A 25550-nucleotide genomic window follows, 5' to 3' on the forward strand; every position below is an offset into this window, starting at 1 on the left:
TATTTGCGTCATTTGATATTAGTATTAGGCATGTTGAAGAGTTTGTTGAGTATTATGATTACCAAGGTATTGACTGGGACGGACTACTGCATTACTTGTATGACTTTGACCCACATGCATTAGATGGTTTGGATGCTGACAGTGAATGCGATATTATTTCATCACTAATATGTGATCTGTTCATGTTTGTTCCGATTGTTAGAAGAAGGATTCGATACATAGGTGACGACTGGATGAAATCAAATGACATAGTATATGCTAAGTCTCTTCGGGATTTAGCATTTCGATCCTTTCAACATGATCCCAGTAGTGACAAATGGAAAATCTATTGTAGATATCGTAACAAGGCGAAATCAGTGATGCGTAGAGAAAGGTGGAAGTTTTTTTCTAGAAATTTTGCTCGTTTAGATTCCAATGGGTTATGGCGTGTACTGCGAGGTTCGGGATGTCTAGGTGAGGATGAAATGTTGTATGATGGTGATGTTGACGCTGTGAATAATTATTTCGTTGATGGAACTTCGACAGATTCAGGTGTTGATGGGTTAACTGATGTCAGTCTATTTACGGATTCGGATAATTCGTTTTCATTTAGATGTGTAGGTTTTCAAGATATTGCTATTGCTTTGGCTAAGGTGAAATCGAAATCTATTGGGGTGGATGGCATGTCCATTGAATTTTTACGCATTTTATTTCCTTATATATCGGATTTAATCTTGCATTTGGTAAATAGGATTTTGACAACGTCAAAGTTTCCTGCATCATGGAAGACAGCCCGCGTGGTACCTATACCTAAAGGTGGAGTGGTATATAGCCCCGAAGACTTGCGACCGATTTCTATACTGCCTGTTTTGTCCAAGATTTGCGAACACCTCATGAAGGAACAGATATTGGCGCAAAGTTCTATACGGATTTTTGATGGACAGTTTGGCTTTAGAGAGGGTCATAGCGCTACAGCACTGGTGCTACATCTCACTGATTATGTTAGGGGCCATTTGAATCATGGGAGTTCTGGTGTGTTGGTTTCTTTAGACTTGACGAAAGCCTTCAATTCTGTTAACCATTTCACGTTGATTGAGAAACTTAGATATCAATTTAATTTTTCTTATTCAGCATGTAAACTTATCATGTCATATTTGAGTTGCAGGTTTCAGTTTGTTTCTATGAATGGAAAGACTTCGAGCATTCGCCACGTTAATAAAGGGGTTCCCCAAGGCTCGGTTTTGGGACCCTTGCTTTTCCTTTTGTATGTCAATGATCTTTCATCATGTTTGCTTGATGCACCCTGTAGATTGTTTTTATTTGCGGATGATGTTATGCTTGCGTTCCATTATGATATCACCTCTAAAACTGCTATAGAGGCGGATATTAACAATTGTCTGAATCGTATTTCGCGGTGGACGGATCGTAATTCATTGGTTCTAAATCCTCGTAAAACTAAGGCTATAAGAATTGGAGGTCGACATGATTTAGATATTTTCGTGGGTGGAACTAAGATTGATTTTGTTGAGTATCACAAATGCCTAGGCATTGTAATTGATAGCAGGCTTAGTTTTGAGACGCATGTGAATATGGTGAGAAGAAATGTTTATTCTGTTCTGCGTAGGCTTTATTCTGTAAATATATATCTCCCTTTATGGGTGAAGACTAGATTGGCCCGAGTTCTCCTTATGCCACATGTTCTGTATGGGCTTGAAGTTGTGTCAGGTACGTTTGATTACGTTCTGTTGAAGTTGCGGCGGATAGTTAATGATGTTGCGCGATTTGCCTTTAATCTGAGGCGACGGGATCATATATCTGAGTATATTGGGCGTTTCCTAGGCACTTCTTTTGATGACTACGTTCGATTAAGAAATTTACTCTTTTTTTATAAAGTAGTTAAGAGTGGAGTTCCTATTCTTGTTCGTACGATGTTTAATTTCTCGATGTCTAGTCGTAATACGCAGATAGTAATACCCAGAATTTTTAACTCTAAGTTTGAGAGGTCATTCTTGGTACGTGTTGCTCGATTATGGAATCAGTTACCTGTGGATCTCAGAATATTTTCACATACCAACAACGCGTTTCGTTTGAAGGTTTATAATTACTTTTTGCAAGGTTGATCGCATGTACATAGGGAAAATGACATGTTGCTAATCTGGACGTACTATTAATAATATGAAACTTACTATTCGAGGTAATTATGGTGGGGAACCAAAGAAAAATCAAAAGACTATATTAAATATAATATAATTTTTAGTTTTATATTTTTATCATTATATATAAGTTAGATCTTGGGCTATGTTTATTACCATGTAATGCATTTATTGGCCTTGTAGGCTTACGTGTTACTAATTAATGAATAAATAAATAAATAAATAAAATAAAAATAAAATTTAGACAAAATTTTCTATAGAAATAAAATTTAGACAAAATTTTCTATAGAAATAAAATTTTGACAAAATTTTCTATAGAAATAAAATTTAGACAAAATTGTCTATAGAAAATAAAATTTAGACAAAATTTTCTATAGAAATAAAATTTAGACAAAATTTTCTATAGAAATAAAATTTTGACAAAATTTTCTGTAGAAATTAACTTTTGAAAAAATTTTCTATAGAAATAACATTTTGACAAAATTTTCTATAGAAATAAAATTTTTACATAATTTTCTATAGAAATAAAATTTTGACAAAATTTTCCATAGAAATAAAATTTTGCCAAAATTTTCTATAGAAATAAAATTTTGACAAAATTTTCTATTGAAATAAAATTTTGACAAAATTTTCTATTGAAATCAACTTTTGACAAAATTTTCTATAGAATTAAATTTGAACAAAATTTCCTATAGAAATAATATTTTAACATTTCCTATAGAAATAAAATTTTGACAAAATTTCCTATAGAAATAAAATTTTAACATTTCCTATAGAAATACAATTTGAACAAAACTTCCTATAGAAATAAAATTTTAACAAAATTTTCTAAGAAATCAAATTTTGACAAAATTTTCTAAGAAATAAAATTTTGACAAAATTTTCTATAGAAATAAAATTTTGACAAAATTTCCTATAGAAATAAATTTTTGACAAAATTTTCTATAGGAATAAAATGTGGACTAAATTTTCTACAAATATATACATTTTCTGTAAATAACTTTAAAAATTTTAATTTTTATTTTAGGCCAAGTGTCCTTGTTCTCAAGGGATACTTATACACTCAAATAAATTGTCGCTATTATAAAAATAAATTAATAAAGCACTTCGTTTGAAGAAAAAATTTTTTCCATAATAACCACAACTGTTTGATCAAAATTTGCAAAACAAGATTTTTTTAGTTGTGATTAAATGAACAATTTTTCGTCTAAATTTGGAAAGTGCATTTTTTTCTCCATATGCATAACGGATTACCCAATGTGGCTTCAGTTCCCGTTCTGGGTCGGGTTCTGAATTACCCCTTAGCCCATCTGGAGGGATCCAAGTTGTCCTAATCTACACTTTCTACGTACTATACATCATCTTCCAGTGCAACAATGTACCCTCAAATCTACCATGAAGGTCCGATTATAAATCCTATACAGTTCTCTTGACAGTCTTCGTAGTCATTTTTAGTAGTTCGCCGTGGGTAATGTGGTCTTTGAATACAAATGACATACATTAAACATACTAATATCTGATTCGATCTGCACTTTCCTGATCACATTTGTACAAAAACAACAAGTTTTTACGGAAGTTATCCATATTGTATTTTGAGAATATTTTTTAAAATAAAATAAGTTAAAACGATTTCCTTATAACTATGTATTAATTTGGTAAAAAAAAATACATAACTTAAAACTAATTATATCAAATGTCTAAAATAAATACAATTTAACTACATTTTACTTATACGTTCCAACCACAAATCATAAGCAATGGGATATTCATTGCAATTTACTTGAATATGTCTCAACTTTTGCAATACCATAGAATTGGCATCAAAATTAAGTAATTCTAAAAGATCCCATAATTTACACAATGTATAAAATTTGTAACTACGAGTAAGCACAAAATGTTGCTCCAAGGCATCTTTAATTTCTAGTAAAATATTTTGCTGATCCATGGCCGATAGGACATATTTAAAGTCGTGCTGTAATTTTAAAACACCATGGTAAAGAGTTTGTATCAGACCCTCAAAGAAATTCTCATTTTTTACATGAAATAAAATTTTAGCAATTTCCTTTAAAGCATTTGGTAATTCGTGGCTAAATTCATGAGATCGCACAAAACATTTAGAGGATAATATTCGAACTTTTTCACATGGATGCCTTAAGAGAATCCATATTAATTTTCGAAATTCTTGAACGCTTTCAGGGACAATCATTGATTCCTTATGAATATATTCTACTTTGTGTAAGAATTCTAAAAATAAAATTATAGAACCAGTGGCGGCTTTCTCTGCTAGACAATATTCGAGTATATAGGCAAAAGATTTATCGAGTTTTCGTGTTACTTCACAAAAAGTAACTTCGGACGGCTCCCACAATAAAGATTCTTCAAATTCTGTAGCTTGGCGTTGTCCTACAATTTTTGGTACTAAAGCTCCGAGTAATTGCAAGGCCCCATTACGTATTGTCCATTCGGGATTATCTATATGCTTAACAGCAGCCATCATAATTTCGTTATGATATTTTGCCATTGCTTCTCGAAGTTCAGTATCTCTGACTAAAACACAGAGATAGTGTAAATGTAATGCCTCGCTACGATCGCAATTGCTGGAGAAATCGCCCAAATGATTTTCATTTGTGGATGGTGCTACTAAAAGACTTTTCATGGCCTTCCTTAACAGAGGTCTACTGCGATTGGCTTCATTCTTTACTATGTGTAAGAACATTATTGAGAATCCAGCTCCTCGACGAGTTGTGCTTACACTATCTTTTCCGCTATCTTCATAAAGATTTTGAAGACATTTGTGTAGTATATCATATTCTTGCCCTCGCTCCGAGAGATTTAAAGTAATAGCTTTGGTTAGTTTGCCAATAGTAACTCCAGCTGCTTCAATGGCTCCTTTATGACGACATTTTGTGAGTACATTTACACTTATTTGAATATTACGCTGAATAAATGATAATCTCCCCTCCATCTGAGTATTGGAGCTAATTATATATTGGCCCATGGAGGCTGCCAGGTCACAACAAGCTTTAAGGGTTAACCAAAAGGACATTAGCATATATTTTCGGGAAAGTTCATGATTTTCGCTAGGACATTTGCTAGATTCTACCAATATCTCCAAACTTTTATCCATATCCTCAAAGGAAGCTGCATTGATTTCTTCTCCATCATGTTTTCTGTTACAAAAATTAAGCATTTTCAAAATAATGTCTTCAATTTCCTCAATAGTTTGTTGAAGGCTGTGAAATGAATCCAACAATAGTTTTGCTTTATTTTGTACCAATTCATTTATTACATTGAGGGAACTGAACAAATGGCCACCATTCATTTTGCAAACATAGAGGGGATCATCTTGAAATGGTATTAGCTTGGATTTTATGTTTTCAAAGGTATCTTTAAATAATACCATAATTCTTTCATTTTCCAAACAATTCTCCACAACAACCCGGGCATATAAACAACTCAGATTAGATTCATCCACATCACTTAAAGAACAACATATACGACTTCTTTCGAAAGCCTGTGTGATTAAGCTTTCTTCTAGAGGTTCTATCATTCCAATCAGTTTTACCATCAACTCCAAAGCATCATCGAAGCCAGTAGGATCATTGAGAAGCTGCACCAGCTTTAGGCTAACTTTAGCTCCATTAAATAGTTGGTGTCGTTTTAAAAATTCAGCTAGTATTTGATTTTGTTTTAGACAACAGTTTTTCGAATTTTTCGTAACATTTTCTCGGTATAAAGAGTTGATTAAAATTTCCAATAGTTTTAAAGAGAAAATCTTTGGTTGATATACGCTACGGACAATGCCTTCTTCAATATCATATTGTATTTGTGAAAAGAATGTCAAAATACTATTGGCCAATGGGGACTTAGCCAAATCTTTCTTATCTAGTCTGCAAAACATTTTAGCTATGTGGTTAATTATCATGGGCATTTTACCCAAAATTGTATTACGAAATTGTGCGTTTTCCACTGTCACATGGTTGCGTGAGAATAATGTGACAAACTCCATGCAAGTAACAATGTCCACGATAACCAAATTATCTACAACAAATTTGTATAGCAACAATTGTGTTTCCAGGTCATAGGCGAAACAATTCTTCATCAATTCGTTACTTAGTGTGGCAAAATATTGACTCGAGTGTTGATAAATCTCTTTGGGAAACATACTGCATATTAAAATGAAACGATAATTTGATAGGGAATCCTTTTGCATGAATATGCCTTTTTCAAAAGTATCCCTCATTCGCATATTCTTCCATATCATTTGGAATAGTTCATCCTTTTGTTGTATACGTGAAAACCATTGGGCATGTAGATTGCGTATTTCCTGCAGCGAACCATTTTCCAATATTTCCAAACACATCTGTAGCAAAGCCTGTGATCTTTGGGCACTTAAAGCCTTTACCACATGTTGGCTAGAGGGTAACAAATTCTTGTAACAAAGTGTGGATCGTATACCCTTAAAGAATTCCGTCTCACTGTATCCACTTTTCTCTAAGAGATCTCTTAGGGAATTCTTATTCAATATGGACATAAGCATATAGATTTTGGTACGATATGTCCATGGCCAAAAATTTACAACTCGTATAAAATAATCCAAAGCCCTTTCACTATTCAGGCAGACACTTTGTAAAAATGTCAACATTTCATCTCTCATACCCAATTGATTGGATTGAAGACAAAAATATATATGGTCCATGGACAAATCGTTACCAACATCTAAATGAGGCCATTTCTTGAATATCAAATTGAGAGCTTTTAAAATATCCAATAAAGATAGATCATTGTTATCCACAGCCTTGGCAAATGCTTCTAAACTTTTGTTCTTTAGCTCTTCAGGATCTAAATCTTTGCTGGGTCCTGTCAATAGAACATAATACAAAATAATGAAGTTGTCATCGGTCTTTTCCATATGCTGACACCTTCCAGGTATATACTGTGCAAAGTATTCATCCTTCAGATTATATTTGTGCAAAAGCTGATAGTAGATACGAAAACAGACATTCACAGTTATCTGATTGAATTGCAAGCAGTAGTATCCTCCATCGCCATCATCATCGTCTTTGATTTGTTTTCTTAATCCCAGTTCTTTATAGATAATTGTTTTAATATGCTTAATAATGTGCTCAACGTCGTCTTTTTCCAGCGCAATATTTTGCAATTCCTGTAATTGAATCCATATACGACTAAAGTGTTCTTTTTTTTTAATCCATATAAAGAATTAAAGACTCACTTGTAAATACTGTAGACTTTCTGTTGTATTTATTTCATCATAACAAAGAGGCAGTTTTTTAATTTTATTAGATGTCATAGTTAACAAGGAACACAAGGGCTGCGGAATTCTAGTGCATCGAGAAATGTGTTATTAAAATATCCCAAATTTTACCCCTTCACATGTTATTGTATAAATATTACAGAGATGTTAGGCCGCCAGATGCTTTACAAGACAGAGTTGGTTATTTGAACAGCTGAGTAGAAAGTACTTGGTAGTTGAGTAATTCTCTCATTAGAAGTGGAATGAGAGATAAATATTAGAGCGGGTCGATTAAAGTGTGAAATTTGTAAACGGCGTGTTTGATTAACAATTTTCGAACAATTCAATGAATGAAAGCTAGAGCTGTCGCCCGGGATAAATCCCGTCCCGAAATCCCAGGATTTTTGCGACGGGATTAATCCCGAATCCCGGGATTTTTTATTTTGAATGCCGGGATTTTTCGGAATCCCGAAAATATAATTCCAATTTGTTAAATTTGTGGCTTTGTAGCTTTATTTATTAATAAATTTATATCCTCATTCATTGCAAACGGCCCTTAGATTTCATACCTGACAAATTGAGTTAATAAGCATTAATGGAACACCTTGAGTAAGAATTAAAATTTAATTTGAACAATGAGTTCATGTGGAATGGAATTCGTGCAACATAAAATAAAAAGCAATGATAAAACGACAATATGACAAGATCGCGATTATCGGATAAAAATTTAGATGCATTGATATTTTTAAGAAGTGACTTAAAACGATGAGGTACAAAAGGATTAACACAAGTGTACGAAACTGTACTTAATCTAATCAAAATCCTTAAAATGTTTTGTTGAGTGAGATAGCGATATGAAATTGCTTTTTGATTTATTTTTTTTTTCTCATACATTTTTGTGTTTCTTTTTATACCCTAAACCACATAGTTGTCAGGGTATAATAAGTTTGATCGGCAAAAAAATGTGCCTACCAGAAATATTGATTTTAGACCCCATAAAATATATACCGATCGACTCAGAATCACCTCCTGAGTCGATCTAGCGCTTGGTGTCCGTCCGTCCGTCTGTCCATGTATTTGTTGTTCACAGGATTCCGGTCGCAATTATTAACCGATTTGGATGAAATTTGGTAAAGGGTGTTTTTTTGGGCACAAGGACGAACGCTATTGAATTTGGAAGAAATCGAATCAAATTTATATATAGCTCCCATATATATGTAACGCCCGATTTCGACAAATGGAGCCACGTTGCGCCTTTTTACAAACCGATGTCATCAAATTTTGCGCATAGTAAACTTTTTCATCACCCTTTAAGTCTGCAAAATTTCATCGAAATCGGTTCAGATTTAGATATAGCTCCCATATATGTATATGTATCGCCCGATTTTCCCAAATTTGGCCATAAAACCTTATTTATTAAGCGATCTTACTCAAACTTGGCTTACTCTAATCTTTTATGGTACTGACAATATGTGCTAAAAATAATCGAAATCGGTTCAGATTTAGATATAGATATAGCTCCCACATATATGTATCGCCCGATTTTCTCAAATTTGGCCATAGAACCCTTATTTATTAACCGATCTTACTCAAAGTTGGCTAGATCCAGTCCTCTATAGTACTAACTATATGTGCAAAATTTCATCGAAATCGGTTCAGATGTAGATATAGCTCCCATATATGTATCGCCCGATTTTGAAAAATTCGTCCCTAATAACCTTATGTTTGACCATACAGGCCTCATTTCTTAACTGATCTTACTCAAATCTTGCACAAGGTAACCTTTTGTGGTATTAATCAAACCCGCAAAATATTATGCAATTTGGTTCAGATTTAGATATAGCTTCCATATATATGCATCGCTCTATTTTCCCAAATTTGGCCATAATACTCTTATTTATTTACCAATGTTGCTCAAATTTCAAATTTTAATGTACTAGCCAATCGTACTTATACGTACTTGTAGCTCTTACATAAGAATATTCCTCGATTTTTACAAATTTGTATTTATTACCCACAATAATTGAACGATTTTCTCTTTTTTAATAATGGGCTCAATATTAGTGGCATACTAACCACGTAGGTGCAATATCAACTACAGCCAGTGTTGCTAGAAGTAGGGGAAATTCCCTTTATATATGATTTTTCTAATACTTGGCGTCTTCTAGGGACGTAGGGCCACAATGTAGGGACATTTTCACTCAACACAATTTGTAATAATTTTTACATTTTGGTGGCTCTAGAGGAGGAAATTAGAAGCCGGCAAGGCTTGATCTTTAATAATGTGTGGTAACGAGTTACCACTTGTGCCAAAAAAAAATCTAACAAAATTTGAAGATTACCACAAATTACCACAAATCTAACAAACAAATATTTCTATAGAAATTTTTGTCAAAACTTTATTCCTGTAGAAAATTTTGTCAACATTTTATTTCTATAGAAAATTTTGTCAAAATTGTATTTCTATAGAAATTTTTTTCAAAATATTACTTCTATAAAAAATTTTCTCAAAATTTTATTTCTATGGAATTTTTTCTCAAAATTTTATTTCTATAGAATTTATTGTCAAAATTTTATTTCTATAGAAAAATTTCTCACAAAAATTTGTTTATAGAAACTTTTTCCAAAATTTTATTTTTATAGAGATTTAACAAAAAAAAGTACTATTTTTGGTAGAATTCTACGAACTGTGGCAACCGTGGTGGTAAGACAAATTTATTTTAAGATAATAAAGTACTTTGTTTTGTAAAATTTGTTTAAATTTAAAGAAAAATATTGTAGGGAAAATTGTTTGGGAATGTATGGGAAAGTAGGGAACTTTTTTGTCCTTGTAGGGTAAACGGAACATTTTCCCTGGCAATACTGACTATGACCTATAGTCAGATTGAGATAAAGCACCCATAAACATGTACCCCTTAATTTTCTTAAATATGCAACTGCGGTTTATCTTCCATACCTATATCAATGTAACCCCACAAATGCTTATGATTACTAATTCAGTAAGGGTGGGTTAGGGTATGATATAGTCGGCCCCGCCCGACTTTCTACTTTACTTACTTGTTTTCATATTGTTTAGTTTGACTTGTTTTGTTCTTTTCTTATAAAAAATTGAATTAAATTTTAATGTAGAAACATTTTTTGGCGATGCGTTTAAAGAAATCCCGAAAAAAATCTCGAAAAATCCCGGGATTCTATATTTTGAAATCTCGAATCCCGGGATTTATAAAAATCGATCCCGAACGACAGCCCTGATGAAAGCACATACAAATTTGTCAAAGATAATAATAATAATAAAAAAATTATTTTAATTTATTTTTTTTTTCTACTTTTTGTATAAGGCCGGTATGCACCTCTAGCGAAATTTTCGGTATCAAAAATTTATTTAAGTCTACAACAAAAAAACAGGGCTGTGTACACAAATTTTAAACCAGCTAATCGCTTTTAAAAATTGTTAATATATGTTTCAAATATTCCTCAAATAAATTGTTTATTATTTACAGACCTTTTAAAACTTGTACGCACACAATGATTGTAATAAATTAAATGTTTGCTGCCAAAATATGCTTTTGAAAACCCTGTTATTTTCATTAGAGGTGCGTACCAGCTTACGAAATTGAACGCTACCGAAAATTTCGTTAGCATAAATAGCAATGCATTTCTTATGGGAATGAAATTTTTCGCTAGAGGTGCATACCGGCCTATACACAGAAAAAAATGAAGTTAAAAACTTTTTCAATTAAAAGAGTAATTGATACAATTAACTTTTTAATCGAACTCGAAAGACTGAGTCAGTTAAAAAATTTATTGATTTTTTTTTTCATTTTTAATAAAAACATTATTGGATACAATCAATATTTTAATCAAAATAAAAACATAGTCAATTAAGAAAGTGATTCACATCTTTGATTAAAAATTAATTGATACGATAATTTTTTAATGAAACTAAGAAAATTTTTGCGTTTTTTATTAAGCTGTACAAAATACAAGTACAACATTTTAAAGTGTGTCCCTACACAACAAATAATTGTTTGAAATAAGCAAATAATCAATGTCGATGGCAAAACTCAATTAATTACTTAACGGATTTAATTAAAAGGTATAACAAAATAATTAATTTACTTAATTAAAAAACAGAGTTTTTCAATCGACATCAATTAAATTTTTGAGTGAATCAGTTAAAAAATTAATTGTTTTTTACAATCAACATCAATCAAATTAATATATTTTTAGTCAAATATTTTGTTATCATTGTCGTGATTGAAGACATTTCAATTAAAAAAATAATTTTTTTTGTGTACGTTCGGCCCCCACTAAAAATAGATGGAACAAAATCATCCATCAAATATTTTCCAGCACAATTTAAATTAAATATGATGGGTAATTGCGTAGTATATCCTACTAAAAACGAATATTGTTCCGAAACTAAGACAAACATTTTAGAACATGGTCCCGACTAGACAAAATTGAATAGATCTGATAGACGAAGAAATAAAGTAACCAAGGTTACGTGAAGGAAAAATCTTAAAAATATGAATTTAGTCGGAAGGACGATATAAACACTATGGAGCAACTCGAACAATATCAGTTCCAGAGAACTACGGAAAATGGGACACGATCTGAAAAATTAAGGACGGGACGACGAAATCTTAGAACATGATTTGTTAAATGTTCCGGCTGCAGATAAAGTCATTGGACCTAACCTATCCTAAGATAACGGACTATCTACTTGGAGAAATCTATGCTAGATAATGTTCAATGTTACCTGGACATGCCAGCAGGATATTTACGAAATTAAAGGATATTTACGAAATTAAAACTCCCTAATATTAAATAAATTACAACCAGTTAATTTGACTCTGGACAAACTAAGTTTAGATTAGGTTAGGTATAATAGCAGCCCATTATTTCAGACTCACTTAGACTATTCAGTTCATTGTGATACCACTGTGATCAACTTCTCTCTTATTACTGAGTGCTGCCCGATTCCATGTTTAGCTCAATGACAAGGGTCATCCTTTTTGTAGCCAATATTTAAGGGTGTTTCACATTACAGCGAAAACACTTAGAGAAGTTTTGAAACATTGGCAATTGTTTATATCTTATATGTGGCCAGAAAGGCAGTGTTATTCGGATCAGTTTGTTAAGCTAATTAGACCAATATAAGAATTTATGACCGTACGCTTCAATGTAGTTTCGTAAACAAAAACAATTTTTTGTCATTCAGCATTTCTTCTAAGACGAAACATTCAGTCTGTTTGGCCAGTATCCGGTCAACTCCAAATTTCTTAAGGATAAATAAAGATTGGAGGCGATACTTAAACCTTTTCTTCAGGAGAATACCACTTTTTGTGGTTAAAAAAATGCTTGCCCGCAAAAAATTGGAAGTTGTTCCACAGATATATCTTTTTAAGAACATCCTTGGATATTCCATCAATTTTTCCACTTCCAATTAAGGTTTTTTGCACAGTCTTAGAATATACGCCATTCCACAGTTTAAAGAAAAACTTTAAATTTTGGATAATTAAATGTCGCAAAAAGAATAGAAAATCAACAAAAAAGTAAAAAAACTCATAATAAAAATAAAATAAAATAATTCAACCTCGCGGGGATTTGAACCGATGCCTATTTACTTTTTCACTTCCATGGAAGTTCTTTTGAGGTTTTAAAAATTACTAGAAATTTAAATTTGTTATTGAGTTTAAATGGAAAAAAATATATTTCTATAAAAATATACGCCGAAAATAAAAATAAAACATAAAAACCAATCCTTTTAAAAATAGTTGCTAGATCGTTGCAAGAGCAATTACTATTGTGTCCTATAACATTCGCTTAAAGGTATATTGTGGCTCGGTCAATGCAACTCATATTTTCATTCTTACCTCGTCTAGAGGCAACTTGGCGGAATGACCTTATTTGCAGCCTATGTTTTTATAGGACATTACAATGAACGGGATTTGTCTAAATACGTCTTAAGTAGCACGCTACCACTATAACATATCGTACCACCCACATAGTAGGCACAAATAATATGTTTATAGCTAAGTAAATTTCCCATAAAACGAACTTTTGTCATACTTCAAAGCCAATTATAAAAAATACGAAATTACTTACCATTGATCACGAACTTTTTTAGTTTCTGGACAGGCGCAGCAAGCTTTGCATTTAGGTTTGGCAGCTGGTGCCGCTTCTACAGTGCTGCTGGCAGAAACTTCTTTCACTGGAGCATTACCCATTTTATTTTCTTTAGATGCTGTTGTTGTATAAGACTAAAGAATTTTCTGGAATGCGAACGATTGAAGATAGAACAGTAAAACTCATATTAAACATTTTCCAAAATTGGAAATGATAGATAATTAGAAATATACCTTTTTTATATAATATTATTTGTAATTTCACAATTGTTTTGTTTTCGACCAATAATACACGAGCTTACGGATAAATTCTTGATAGAATGATTGTTAGCTGAATGTCATGTGAATAAGAGTGGCAAGAATTCTCAATAACAGCTGTTCTATGAGTACTGTATAAAATATATTGTAACAACAGGGTGCATCTGAGAAAACTTTTCTTATTGAAAATCAATGTAGCAAATTACAAGTTATCATACCTTTAGGACTACACCCAAGGCATATAATATATATGCCTTGGACTATACCTAAGGTTGAATTACAAACCAAGCGTTAATCCGTGCGTTGATGGAAGGGTTGATTTTTTCTTTTTACGGCAGTCTATTCGGGCTATTGATTGCAAAGAGAAATTTCAACTCTTCAATAATCGGACGCATTTTTTAAATGTTGCCTAAACAAGTGCTATCATTTCAGCGGGCAGAAAAGAATTCAAAGGAACAAACAGGGCAATCGCAGCCTTTTCGTACTTTTGCCTGTTTTTTTTTTTTGAAAAAGTACCGGGCCATATGCAAAAAAAGTGAGCAGTTTTTACAAGAAAAGAAAACACAATTATATTTGGACGAATTTTTTGGGATTTTATAAGTTCGCCGTTTTAAGAACAGAGACAATAACTTCGATATCGCGTAGCCAATTTAAAGCTTTGTTGAAGTATATTCATTATGCCTCCGTGGTGTAATGGTTAGCATGCCCGCTTTGCATATACAGGGTCGAAAGTTAAAACCCACTTTCAACCATAAAGATTTTCTGCGTTAGGGTAGGTACTATGTTCGGTTTTCGAGTTGAAAACCACTTTATTTTCGCGATTACTTTTCCTTAAATAATCAAAATTATAAATGAAAACAAACTTATTCCTGTAAAGTCTTGCCGAAATATAGAGGAACAAGAAACTACGCATCAATTGTGTTAATTTGTCTGCTTTATATTGAACTGTTTTAATAAAGTAACCACGAAAATTTCAACGCGAAAAGCGAACATAGTACTTACCTTTAAGGTGAGTATTAAGTTCGAGTTTAGCCGCTAAAATCGCTAAAGTGAAAACTAAATCAGTAAGAAAATTGCATGAAATTATACGTATTTGTTGCAAATTTTTTATAACTTGATGGGGAAAAGCCCAAAGCAAATTTTCACAAAGTTTGTATTCCTTAAAATGGATTATTAAAGAAAAGTAATCGTGAAAAAATGACGTTTTTAGCGGCTAAAGTCGAACTTAATACCCACCTTTAGATTATACCCTCTCCATGATGCTGGTGATATGTCTGGATGTTTAAAATCTTCTTTAAGAGGTTTCACCGCGATAGGGAACGCCGTTCCAACTCAGTTATAAAAAGGAGGTCCCTTGTCAATGCGCCTAACATAGCATTTGGCAGCACTCAGTGATGAGAGGATGTTTACCACTGTGGTATCACAATGGACTGAATAGTCCAAGTGAGCCTGATATATTGGGCTGCCACTATACCTAATCTATATTCATTATGCGTCTACAGCCGTTCTCTTTTTAAAGGCCAAATTGTGGACAGTTTCAACACTGCCGATGAACGAAAGTGCTGTAATTTCCAAAACAGTAGAGTTGCGTAAGTTGTTGATGATGACTTAAATTAATAAAAATTAATTTAGTTTTAAGAAAATAAACCTTTTCAATTTATTACTTTGGGTCCAATTGATGGGAAACTCCAACATAATACCCAGGGAGACACCGTGGTGCAATGGTTAGCATGCCCGCCTTGCATACACAAGGTCGTGGGTTCGATTCCTGCTACGACCGAACACCAAAAAGTTTTTCAGCGGTGGATTATCCCACCTCAGTAATGCTGGTGACATTTCTGAGGGTTTCAAAGCTTCTCTAAGTGGTTTCACTGGAATGTGGAACGCCGTTCGGACTCGGCTATAAAAAGGAGGTCCCTTGTCATTGAGCTTAACATGGAATCGGGCAGCACTCAGTGATAAGAGAGAAGTTCACCACTGTGGTATCACAATGGACTGAATAGTCTAAGTGAGCCGGATACATCGGGCTGCCACATAACCTAACCTAACCTAACCTAATACCCATTCAAAACCTATTCAATTGCTGATTTGGACCATTCCCTCCATGTTATGTTAGGTTTTGCCAAATTTTTAGCCACATTTTTATTTTTGTTTATATTTTTGGTTTCCACTATTGAAACTATTGAAATGCTGTAAAGATTTTACGAAGTGCCGTAAAAAACCAAAAAATGTTGGCAGGGCATGTATTAACATTAATTAATTTATTATTAATATCTTAAAACTAAACGCAGCTTAGCATTTATTTTTTTTCTTTCACTCTACAAAACTTATTTATACAGTACATTATACAGTACATTTTTATTTATAGGAGTTGTCTAACGCGGCTTCGTTTTTTACCTCTCTATGTGGAATGTCAAAAGCAAATAAAAACAATAACAACAGCACGTGAAATTTGAACGGCAACATTAAAAATCATGGTAAACATTCGAAAATATATTCATAAATCTGTAATTAATTTAATAATCTGCTTATATTTAAGACAAATCTACGAAAAGAATTGGAAAAATGTAAACATCCCAACAGTCGTAAAACAAAGGCATTGGGCAGAAAGGCACGACGTCAGAACAACAAACACAAACAAAGAATGGGTCATGCTATTAAATCGAATATTACTGGTGAAAAGTTGACATGGTTTCTGGAGCATATTGAAGAGGGTCGGACACAACCTCTAACACCTCTAGAATTTGAAGAACTTATAGAATTGTATTTGAAAAGATTCGATGAGGAACTCGAGCAGATTGCACTTAAACAATCGATAAGCAAACATAGAGCCAATCAACATGTAGCACGACAAGATGTGATCAAAATTACACTGGAAAAGGAGACTAATGAATACAAGGCGGGAGGAATGGGTAAGTAAATGTTTTACAACGAGAAATTGAGAAAAGATAAAGTTGATATTCATTAATATAAGATTAAATGTCACTTTAAAAAAGAAGATCATCTAGTTGATGTCCATATAAGGCCAACATTAGAATTGACTTGTTGAGCGATATAATTCCAATATTTATATCATGTGTCTTCCTTTCTAGGGATAGAAAAACTGACAATCGACTCGTCAACTAATTTACTCAATGTCAAAGATTTCGAGTAAATTAGTGTTTGGCAAAATCGGCTTATAGTTTGTCAAAATTTTATTTCTATAAACAATTTTGTCAAAATTTTATTTCTATGTAATGCTATGTTCCCACTGACTCGTTTTCCTCATTCGTTTTTCCAAAACATTTCACCGTTCACACCGAGTTGAGATGTTTTAGTTTGACGGTTGCCATGGAATCTCGAAATTCCCATTTACTCTAAATTCACATATATGCAACGTATGTTGAAATAATTACAGCGAACGTAAAGGGAAACAAATTTTTAAGTTATTTTCACATGTCCATGTTCTTCAAAGCCTTTGTTTATCCTTTTTTTTTCTATGAAATTTATTTCAATATTTTGACATATATTGTGAATAGGGTATGTTATTCGGGGTATATTCCAAAATTAGGTGGGTTCACATTCTAAAATTGACGTGTTTTTGAGGAAAACTTGTGTTTTGGACTTGATTTTTTATATGGGGAAAACGACTCGTTTTGAAGTGCTTATAAAGGGAAAAAATTTCAAACCCCAAAACATGCTTGGTGAGAACGCCATATAAAGTTTTGTCCAAATTTTATTTCCACAGTCTATTGTCAAATGTTTGTCAAAATTGTATTTCTATAGAAAATTTTGTCAAAAAATTTCGTTAAAATAGTGACGAAAAGAGATCAATTAATCAGTTAGAGCTTCGAAAGCCGCGATTCAAAAGTTGACTTTGCAATAACCACAGAAGTCGAATTTTTCAAAAATTTAAGAAATTAAAAAAATTTAAATCGGCTTTTGGTTTTTGAAAATGCAGTCTAATCCACTAAAGAAGATGTGATAGTGACCACAATCGAGAAATCGTTCTTTAACCAAATATTCGAAAAATCGGACTTGAACTTGAACTAAAAGATAAATGTGATGATAAGGCTGATTACCACGGTTGCCACTCGAGCCAAAAATAACAAAAATTGACAAATGAAATTTATCAAACTTTTATTTCTATAGAATAATTTGTCCACATTTTATTTCTATAGAAAATCTTGTCAAAATTGTATTTCTATAGAAAATGTCAAAATTTTATTTCTATAGAAAACTTTGTCAAAATTTTGTTTCTATAGAAAATTTTGTCAAAATTTTGTTTCTATAGAAAATTTTGTCAAAATTTTATTTCTATAGAAATGTTTTTCAAAAGTTTATTTCTACAGAAAATTTTGTCAAAATTTTATTTCTATAGAAAATTTGGTCAAAATTTTATTTCTATAGAAAATGTTCTCCACATTTTGTTTCTATAGAAAATTTTGTCAAAATTTAATTTCTATAGAAATTTTTTTTCAAAAGTTTCTACAGAAAATTTTGTCAAAATTTTATTTCTATAGAAAATGTTGTCAAAATTTTATTTCTATAGAAAACTTTGTCAAAATTTTATTTCTATAGAAAATGTATCAATAATTTATTTATTACTTAATTTGTTATAATTACAAATTGTAATAAACTTATTTATATGGGCACTAGCAACTGGAGGGTCTAAATCGGTCAAAATTTTGTCCACATTTTATTTCCTTGGAAAATTTTGTCAAAATTTAAATTTTACAGAATCTTTTGTCAAAAAAATTTGTCAAAAATTGTATTTCTATAGAAAATTTTGTAAAAAATTGTATTTCTATAGAAAATTTCGAAATAGAAAACTTTGTCAATTATTTATTTATTTATTACTTAATTTATTATAATTACAAATTGTAAAAAACTTATTTATATGGGTTCTAACAAGCAACTAGGAGGCTATCGGCCTAAATTGGTCAAAATTTTATTTCTATAGAAAATTTTGTCCACATTTTATATCTATAAAAAATGTCGAAATTTTATTTCTATGAACAATTTTGCCAACATTTTATTTCTTGATTTCAGCTTAAAACATTTTCCTCTGTTGGTTAAGATACACTTGTAGTTTAGTCAATGTATGGTTTTAAGCTGAAATCAAAAAAGCAACAACAATGATTAAAGAACAAAAACCAACAATAACAAAACAAAACGAATGAAAAAAAATTATTTCTATAAAAAATTTTGTCAAAATTTTATTTCTATGAACATTTTGTCAAAAATTTTATTTCCATAGAGAATTTTGACAAAATGTTATTTCTATAGAAAATTTTGACAAAATGTTATTTCTATAGAAAATTTCGTCAAAATTTTAATTTTATAAAAAAATTTTGTCAAAATTTTATTTCTATATAAGAATTTGTCAAAAATTATATTTCTATAGAAAATTTATTCACATTTTATTTATTTAGAAAATTTTGTTCAAATTGTATTTCTATAGAAAACTGTCAAAATTTCATTTCTATAGAAAAATTTTATTTCTATAAAAAATTTTGTCCAAATTTTATTTCTATAGAAAATTTTATTCAAATTTTATTTCTATGGAAAATTTTGTCCATATTTTAGTTCTATGGAAAATTTTGTCAAAATGTTATTTCTGTAGAAAATTTTGTCAAAATTCTATTTCTATAGAAAAAGTTGTCAAAATTTTATTTCTATAGAAATTTTGTCCACGCTTTATTTCTTTAGAAAATTTTGTCAAAATTTTATTTCTATAGAAAACTGTCAAATTTTATTTCTATAGAAAAAATTTCCAAAATTTTGTCAAAATTTTAATTTTATAGAAAGTTTTGTCTAATTTATTTCTATAAAAAATTTTGTCGAAATTTTATTTCTATAGAAAATTTTATCCAAATTTATTTCTATAGAAAATTTTGTCAAAATTTTATTTTTGTAGAAAATTTAGTAAAAAATTTTATTTTTGTAGAAAATTTTGTCAAAATGTTATTTCTGTAGAAAATTTTGTCCACAATTTTGTCCGTTAGAAAATTTTGTCAAAAATTTTATTTCTAACTAAAATTTTGTCAAAATTTTATTTCCATAGTCCATTGTCAAATTTTTGTCAAAATTTTTATTTTTATAGAAAATGTGTACCTCTTAGTTGGGAATATCTAGAATTCTACAAATCTACTAATCTAGAATTCTACTAAAGAGTAGAAAATCTACCATTTTTGGTAGAATTCTACCAAGTGTGGCAACCGTGCTGACAAATGTCAGAAATCGCGACCTCAAAAGTACACTCAATAATTGCAAAAGTCAACCTTTTTGAAAATGTCGACTTTTGGATTCTTATTACAATTCGAAATCCATTCCCAAACGCTATTGATAATTTCTAACTTTATGTCTCTTTACAGAGCTTGTGAACCTTTGTGACCCCATTAAGTTTAAATCATTAATGGACTGGGATGGAAGCGCTATCAATGTACAACATTTGAAATTGGATTTGATATCACATAATATGTTACAAAAACTAAAACAAGAGCACAATGGAGCTACAAGTAATAATGCTAATGAAAGTTCATCTTGTACAAAACCAGCGGAGGAAGTCATGGAAACTTCTTAAAATGAATACAATCAATAGCACATATATTTTATATAGATCTTGTTTTACAATAAAATATGAGTATAGTTAAGTGTATAATAAATGTCTTTTTGATTTACTCCCTTATAACTGGTTCACCATCTAATTTCTTCAAATTGGGCAAACGTCTTATAGCCTCTGCTCGAAATATAGCTTCATCCATTGATTCGTGCAGAGGATTACCGAGAAAAGAAATTTCTTCGAGTTTTGGAGCTACACCCATACGATTAAATTCAGCCCAATCTTTTATGGAGTTTTGTGAAATGTAGAAAACTTTTAAAGCTTTCATAGCTTCAATAGGTTTAATTTTCTCTATTATATTATAGCTAACCCATAATTCTTCTAGGGTATCGGCCAATGTTTCCTGTTACAAAAACAAGAAGAAGAATTAAAAATGAATTGGATCTCAAGATTATTTCGGATTCTCACAATTCCATTTATATCTTTCAAATTATTTCGTGCCAATGAAAGTACTCGTAAATTTTTCATATTAGCTATACCCGTGATTTTTTCAATCATATTTGAGGATAAACTTAATTTCCGACATTCTACAAGAGATGCTAAAGTACCATCCATTTTAGCTATGGGAGGATATTGAAACTGCAAACCTATGTCTTTAGCCTTGGTGGAATCTTCTTTAGTGCGTTCTTCCCATTTTGTAAGAGCTTCTTTGATTGTGGTCATGGTAAATAACCTGAATTGATTTTCTAAAGCGATTTTTTTAGAAAATTTTACAGCTTTAAATATTTCCGAGCAGTGATGACAAATAAAAATGATTAAAAATCGATTGAATCATAAACAAGAAATGCAATCAAAAGGGTAGATGTAACGTAATAAAAAATATGTATTAAGTATGTCTTGAATTTGCACACACGTTTGAGTTTTTCTAAAATTAATACATAAAGGCAAATAAAATGTTTGCTTAGGGGCTTTTAAGAAGAAAAAATAAAATTTTCTTTAGAAATTAAATTTTTCGAAAATTTTTTTAGAAGTAAAATTTTCTATAGAAATAAAATTTTAAGAAAATTTTCTATACAAATAAAATTTTAAGAAAATTTCCTTTAGAAATTAAATTTTGAGAAATTTTTCTATAGAAATTAAATTTTGAGAACATTTTCTATTGAAATAAAATTTTGCGAAAATTTTGTATAAAAATAAAATTTTAGGAAAATTTCCATAATAACAAAATTTTGAGAAAAATTTCTATAGAAACAAAATTTTGAGAAAAATTTCGATAATAATAAAATTTTAAGAAAATAAATATAATATAGAAATACAATTTTGACAAAATTTTCTAAAGTTAAAACATTTTTATGTTATTTCATACGCAAAATAAAAATTCTTTAATGTTTGGTAGATAATTTTTGGCAAGTGTGATTGTAATTAGCTTGTCAAAAATTATAAAATTAATTTTTTAGAAGCGGACATTTCGAATATGCAAATAGTTACTGGATGACGCTCGTATACTTTTCGGCTATGACTTACTTAGAATGCGTAATACAAACATGTGCTAATTATAATATAATTGCAGTACAGTACAAAAATACACATACGGACAAAACTATCAGAAAACATAGTAAAAAAAATAAATTAAAAAGTTTCTGAATTAGTAGATATATTTTAGAAAAATAAATTTTTATTGTGATTAGCTTAAAAATGTTTTTTGTTTTAATGTTACTTCTATCAAAAAAACTGAATTTGAAATGTATGGCTGTGCATGTTAATTTAATGAATACTTTTGTTTTATTTTTAACCAAAAATATGTTTTATTTTAATATTATATATATTCCCGATTTTTTGACGATTTTTATACCCTCCACCATAGGATGGGGGTATATTAACTTTGTTATTCCGTTTGTAACACATCGAAATATTGCTCTAAGACCCCATAAAGTATATATATTCTGGGTCGTGGTGAAATTCTGAGTCGATCTGAGCATGTCCGTCCGTCCGTCTGTTGAAATCACGCTAACTTCCGAACGAAACAAGCTATCGACTTGAAACTTGGCACAAGTAGTTGTTATTGATGTAGGTCGGATGGTATTGCAAATGGGCCATATCGGTCCACTTTTCCGTATAGCCCTCATATAAACGGACCCCCAAATTTGGCTTGCGATTGCCCTAAGAGAAGCAAATTTCATCCGATCCGGCTGAAATTTGGTACATGGTGTTAGTATATGGTCTCTAACAACCATGCAAAAATTGGTCCATATCGGTCCACTTTTACGTATAGCCCCCATATAAACAGACCCCCAAATTTGGCTTGCAATTGCTCTAAGAGAAGCAAATTTCATCCGATCCGGCTGAAATTTGGTACATGGTGTTAGTATATGGTTTCTAACAACCGTGCAAAAATTGGTCCATATCGGTCCACTTTTCCGTATAGCCCCCATATAAACGGACCCCCAAATTTGGCTTGCGATTGCTCTAAGAAAAGCAAATTTCATCCGATCCGGCTGAAATTTGGTACATGGTGTTAGTATATGGTTTCTAACAATCATGCAAAAATTGGTCCATATCGGTCCACTTTTCCGTATAGCCCCCATATAAACGGACCCCCAAATTTGGCTTGCGATTGCTCTAAATGAAGCAAATTTCATCCGATCAGGCTGAAATTTGGTACATGGTGTTAGTAAACGGTCTCTAACAACCGTGCAAAAATTGGTCCACATCGGTTCATAATTATATATAGCCCCCATATAAACTGATCCCCCGATTTGGCTTGCGGAGCCTCTAAGAGAAGCAAATTTCATCCGATCCGGCTGAAATTTGGTACATGGTGTTGGTATATGTTCTCTAATGACCATGCAAAAATTGTCGACCCATAATTATATATAGCCCCCATATAAGCCGATCCCCAGATTTGACCTCTGGAGCCTCTTAGAGGAGCAAAATTCATCCGATCCGGTTGAAATTTGGTACGTGGTGTTAGTATATGGTCTCTAACAACCATGCAAGAATTGGTCCATATCGGTCCATAATTATATATAGCCCCCATATAAATCGATCCCCAGATTTGTCCTCCGGAGCCTCTTGGAGAAGCAAAATTCATCCGATCGGGTTGAAATTTGCAACGTGGTGTTAGTATAAGGCCGCTAACAACCATGCCAAAAATTGTCCATATCGGTGTATAGTTATATATAGCCGATCCCCAATCACAAAAAAATTTGTCCATATCGGATCATAATCATGGTTGCCACTCGAGCCAAAAATAATCTACCAAAATTTTATTTTTATAGAAAACATTGTCAAAATGTTATTTCTATAGAAAATTTTGTCAAAAGTTTATTTCTACAGAAAATTTTGTCAAAATTTTATTTCTATAGAAAATTTTGTCAAAATTTTATTTCTATAGAAAATTTTCACAAAATTTAATTTCTATAGAAAATTTTGACAAAATTTTATTTCTATAGAAAATTTTGTCAAAATTTACTTCTATAGAAAATGTTGTCAAAATGTCAAAATTTTATTTCTATAGAAACTTTAAACTTAATTATATACGTATTTAATCGGCCCTTTTAAGTTTAATATATACCACGTATGGACTATGTGGTACATATTACGGTGTTGGAAGTTTTAAGATACCTTGCCATCGGCTACAGTAGAAGTTTCTACGCAATCCATGGTGGAGGGTACATAAGCTTTGGCCTGGCCGAACTTACGGCCGTATATACTTGTTATTATTAATGTGCCGATTATGACGATTTTTTCGAAAAAAAGTGACGATTTTTCTTGAAATTTTATTGGCAGCCCTGCATGTAAGAAGTATATATTTTAGAAAACCGGTATCGCAAAAGTTGCTTTTCACCCAGCAAAAAGTGCCTTCGAAAGTATAGAAAAGAGTTTCATTAATTTACTTTAGACATTTCAAGTCTTCTAATTTAATATTTTGTTTAAAATAATAAAAAAATAATTCCTAAATTTACTCATAGTGATGAGATTGAATGGAATTGTACGAAATCTAACAGACAAATGTACATTTAAAAAGTACGAAAATCCAAAACCAAAAATATTTTTGAAAGTGATTTAATTTCAAATCGATAGAAAAAAAATTAAATAGAAAAAAATTAGAATATATGCCTTGAGTAATTGAAATTGCGGAATTTTTGGCAAATTTTGTTAAAGATTCGGAACACTTCCACTGCACTGTATACCACATCAGGGTCGCCATTTTGGTCCGATCGGACCAAAATTGGTCCAAAAAATTATAAATTTTTAAATTTGGTCCGATGGTCGGACCAAATGGAATTTGGTTGATTTTGTCCATTTTCGTTAAATCGGTATTTTTTCAAAATAACTAGAAATAAAATTTTGACAAAAATGTCTATACAAATAAAATTTTATACAGAAATAAACTTAAAAACAAAATTTTGTATAGATACAAAATAATGCAAAAATTTTGTAAAAATAAAAATAAAATTTTGCAATAACTTTCTATAGAAATAAAAGTTTGACAAATTTCCTATAGAAATAAAAGTTTGACAAATATTTCTATAGAAATATTTTTTTTATTGAAATAAAGTTTTGGATACATTTACTATAGTAATGAAATTATGACAAAATTTCCTAATGAAATGAAATTTTGATAAAATTTTCTATAGAAATAAAATTTGGAAAAAATTTTCTAATGAACTAAAATTTTAACAAAGTTTTCTACATAAATAAAACTTTGACAAAATTTTCTATAGAAATAAAATTTTGGTGACATTTTCTATAGAAATAAAATTGTGACAACATTTTCTATATAGAAATAAAATTTTTTATAGAATTAAAGTTTTGACAAAAAATTCTATAGAAATAGAATTTTGACAAAATTTTCTATAGAAATAGAAATTGTGACATTTTCTATAGAAATAAAATTTTGACAAAATTTTCTATAGAAATTAAATTTTTACAAAATTTTTTATAGAAATAAAATTTTGACAAAATTTTCCATAGAAATAGAATTTTGACAAAATTTTCTATAGAAATAAAATTGTGACAAGATTTTCTATAGAAATAAAATTTTTACAAAATTTTCTATAGAAATAAATAGAAATAAAAATTTTGAATAGAATTTATTTCTATTTGACAAAAATTTCTATCGCAGTAAATTTTTGAAAAAATTTTAACTTTTAAATGATATTAATTTAATTTGGCAAAATGGTCCGCTGGTAGGAATTTTGGTCCAATTTTGGAAAAATCATGGTCCA

The 25550-nt window shown here is 30.8% G+C and overlaps 4 protein-coding genes across 4 annotated transcripts in view; 1 reads left to right on the forward strand and 3 right to left on the reverse strand.

Moving 5' to 3' along the window:
* The window catches only part of Cox17 (Cytochrome c oxidase copper chaperone COX17), an 18260-nt gene extending 4373 nt beyond the window's left edge, over positions 1–13887 (reverse strand). The window contains exons 1-2 of the mRNA XM_075298395.1: positions 13752–13887; positions 13498–13664 (exon numbers count right to left, since the gene is read on the reverse strand). Coding sequence (XP_075154510.1) covers positions 13498–13619 — 122 coding nt within the window. The 5' untranslated portion in view covers positions 13620–13664; positions 13752–13887. The remainder of the gene's footprint in view (positions 1–13497; positions 13665–13751) is intronic.
* Positions 3697–7558, reverse strand: LOC142228087 (uncharacterized). Its single transcript, XM_075298391.1, has 2 exons — positions 7366–7558; positions 3697–7296 (listed from the first exon to the last, which is right to left on the reverse strand). Exons 1-2 carry the CDS (start codon positions 7441–7443, stop codon positions 3850–3852), a joined length of 3525 nt encoding a protein of 1174 aa, XP_075154506.1. The 5' UTR covers positions 7444–7558; the 3' UTR covers positions 3697–3849.
* A 2255-nt stretch (positions 13888–16142) lies between the features above and the next one.
* LOC142230292 (translation machinery-associated protein 16 homolog) lies at positions 16143–20422 on the forward strand. The gene is made up of 3 exons (XM_075300944.1): positions 16143–16252; positions 16315–16687; positions 20132–20422. Exons 1-3 carry the CDS (start codon positions 16250–16252, stop codon positions 20338–20340), a joined length of 585 nt encoding a protein of 194 aa, XP_075157059.1. The 5' UTR covers positions 16143–16249; the 3' UTR covers positions 20341–20422.
* Positions 20347–21151, reverse strand: LOC142230293 (dynein axonemal light chain 1). The gene is made up of 2 exons (XM_075300945.1): positions 20788–21151; positions 20347–20722 (listed from the first exon to the last, which is right to left on the reverse strand). The coding sequence occupies exons 1-2, from the start codon at positions 21040–21042 to the stop codon at positions 20435–20437; spliced, it is 543 nt and encodes a 180-aa protein (XP_075157060.1). The 5' UTR covers positions 21043–21151; the 3' UTR covers positions 20347–20434.
* Positions 21152–25550: the final 4399 nt, after the last annotated feature.

The sequence above is a fragment of the Haematobia irritans genome, chromosome 3, assembly GCF_050003625.1.
Source record: "Haematobia irritans isolate KBUSLIRL chromosome 3, ASM5000362v1, whole genome shotgun sequence".
In the NCBI taxonomy this organism is placed as follows: domain Eukaryota; kingdom Metazoa; phylum Arthropoda; class Insecta; order Diptera; family Muscidae; genus Haematobia; species Haematobia irritans.

What these genes read in the sequence shown, in the direction of transcription:
- LOC142230292 (XM_075300944.1), top strand. An exon ending in ATACAAGGCGGGAGGAATGG is followed by an intron (nt 16,688 to 20,131) that starts GTAAGTAAATGT and finishes GTCTCTTTACAG; the next exon opens with AGCTTGTGAACCTTTGTGAC.
- LOC142228087 (XM_075298391.1), bottom strand. Translation starts at nt 7,443, where the DNA reads ATGACATCTAATAAAATTAAAAAACTGCCTCTTTGTTATGATGAAATA. An exon ending in AAAGTCTACAGTATTTACAA is followed by an intron (nt 7,297 to 7,365) that starts GTGAGTCTTTAA and finishes ATTCAATTACAG; the next exon opens with GAATTGCAAAATATTGCGCT.
- LOC142230293 (XM_075300945.1), bottom strand. Translation starts at nt 21,042, where the DNA reads ATGACCACAATCAAAGAAGCTCTTACAAAATGGGAAGAACGCACTAAA. An exon ending in TGAAAGATATAAATGGAATT is followed by an intron (nt 20,723 to 20,787) that starts GTGAGAATCCGA and finishes TTTTTGTAACAG; the next exon opens with GAAACATTGGCCGATACCCT.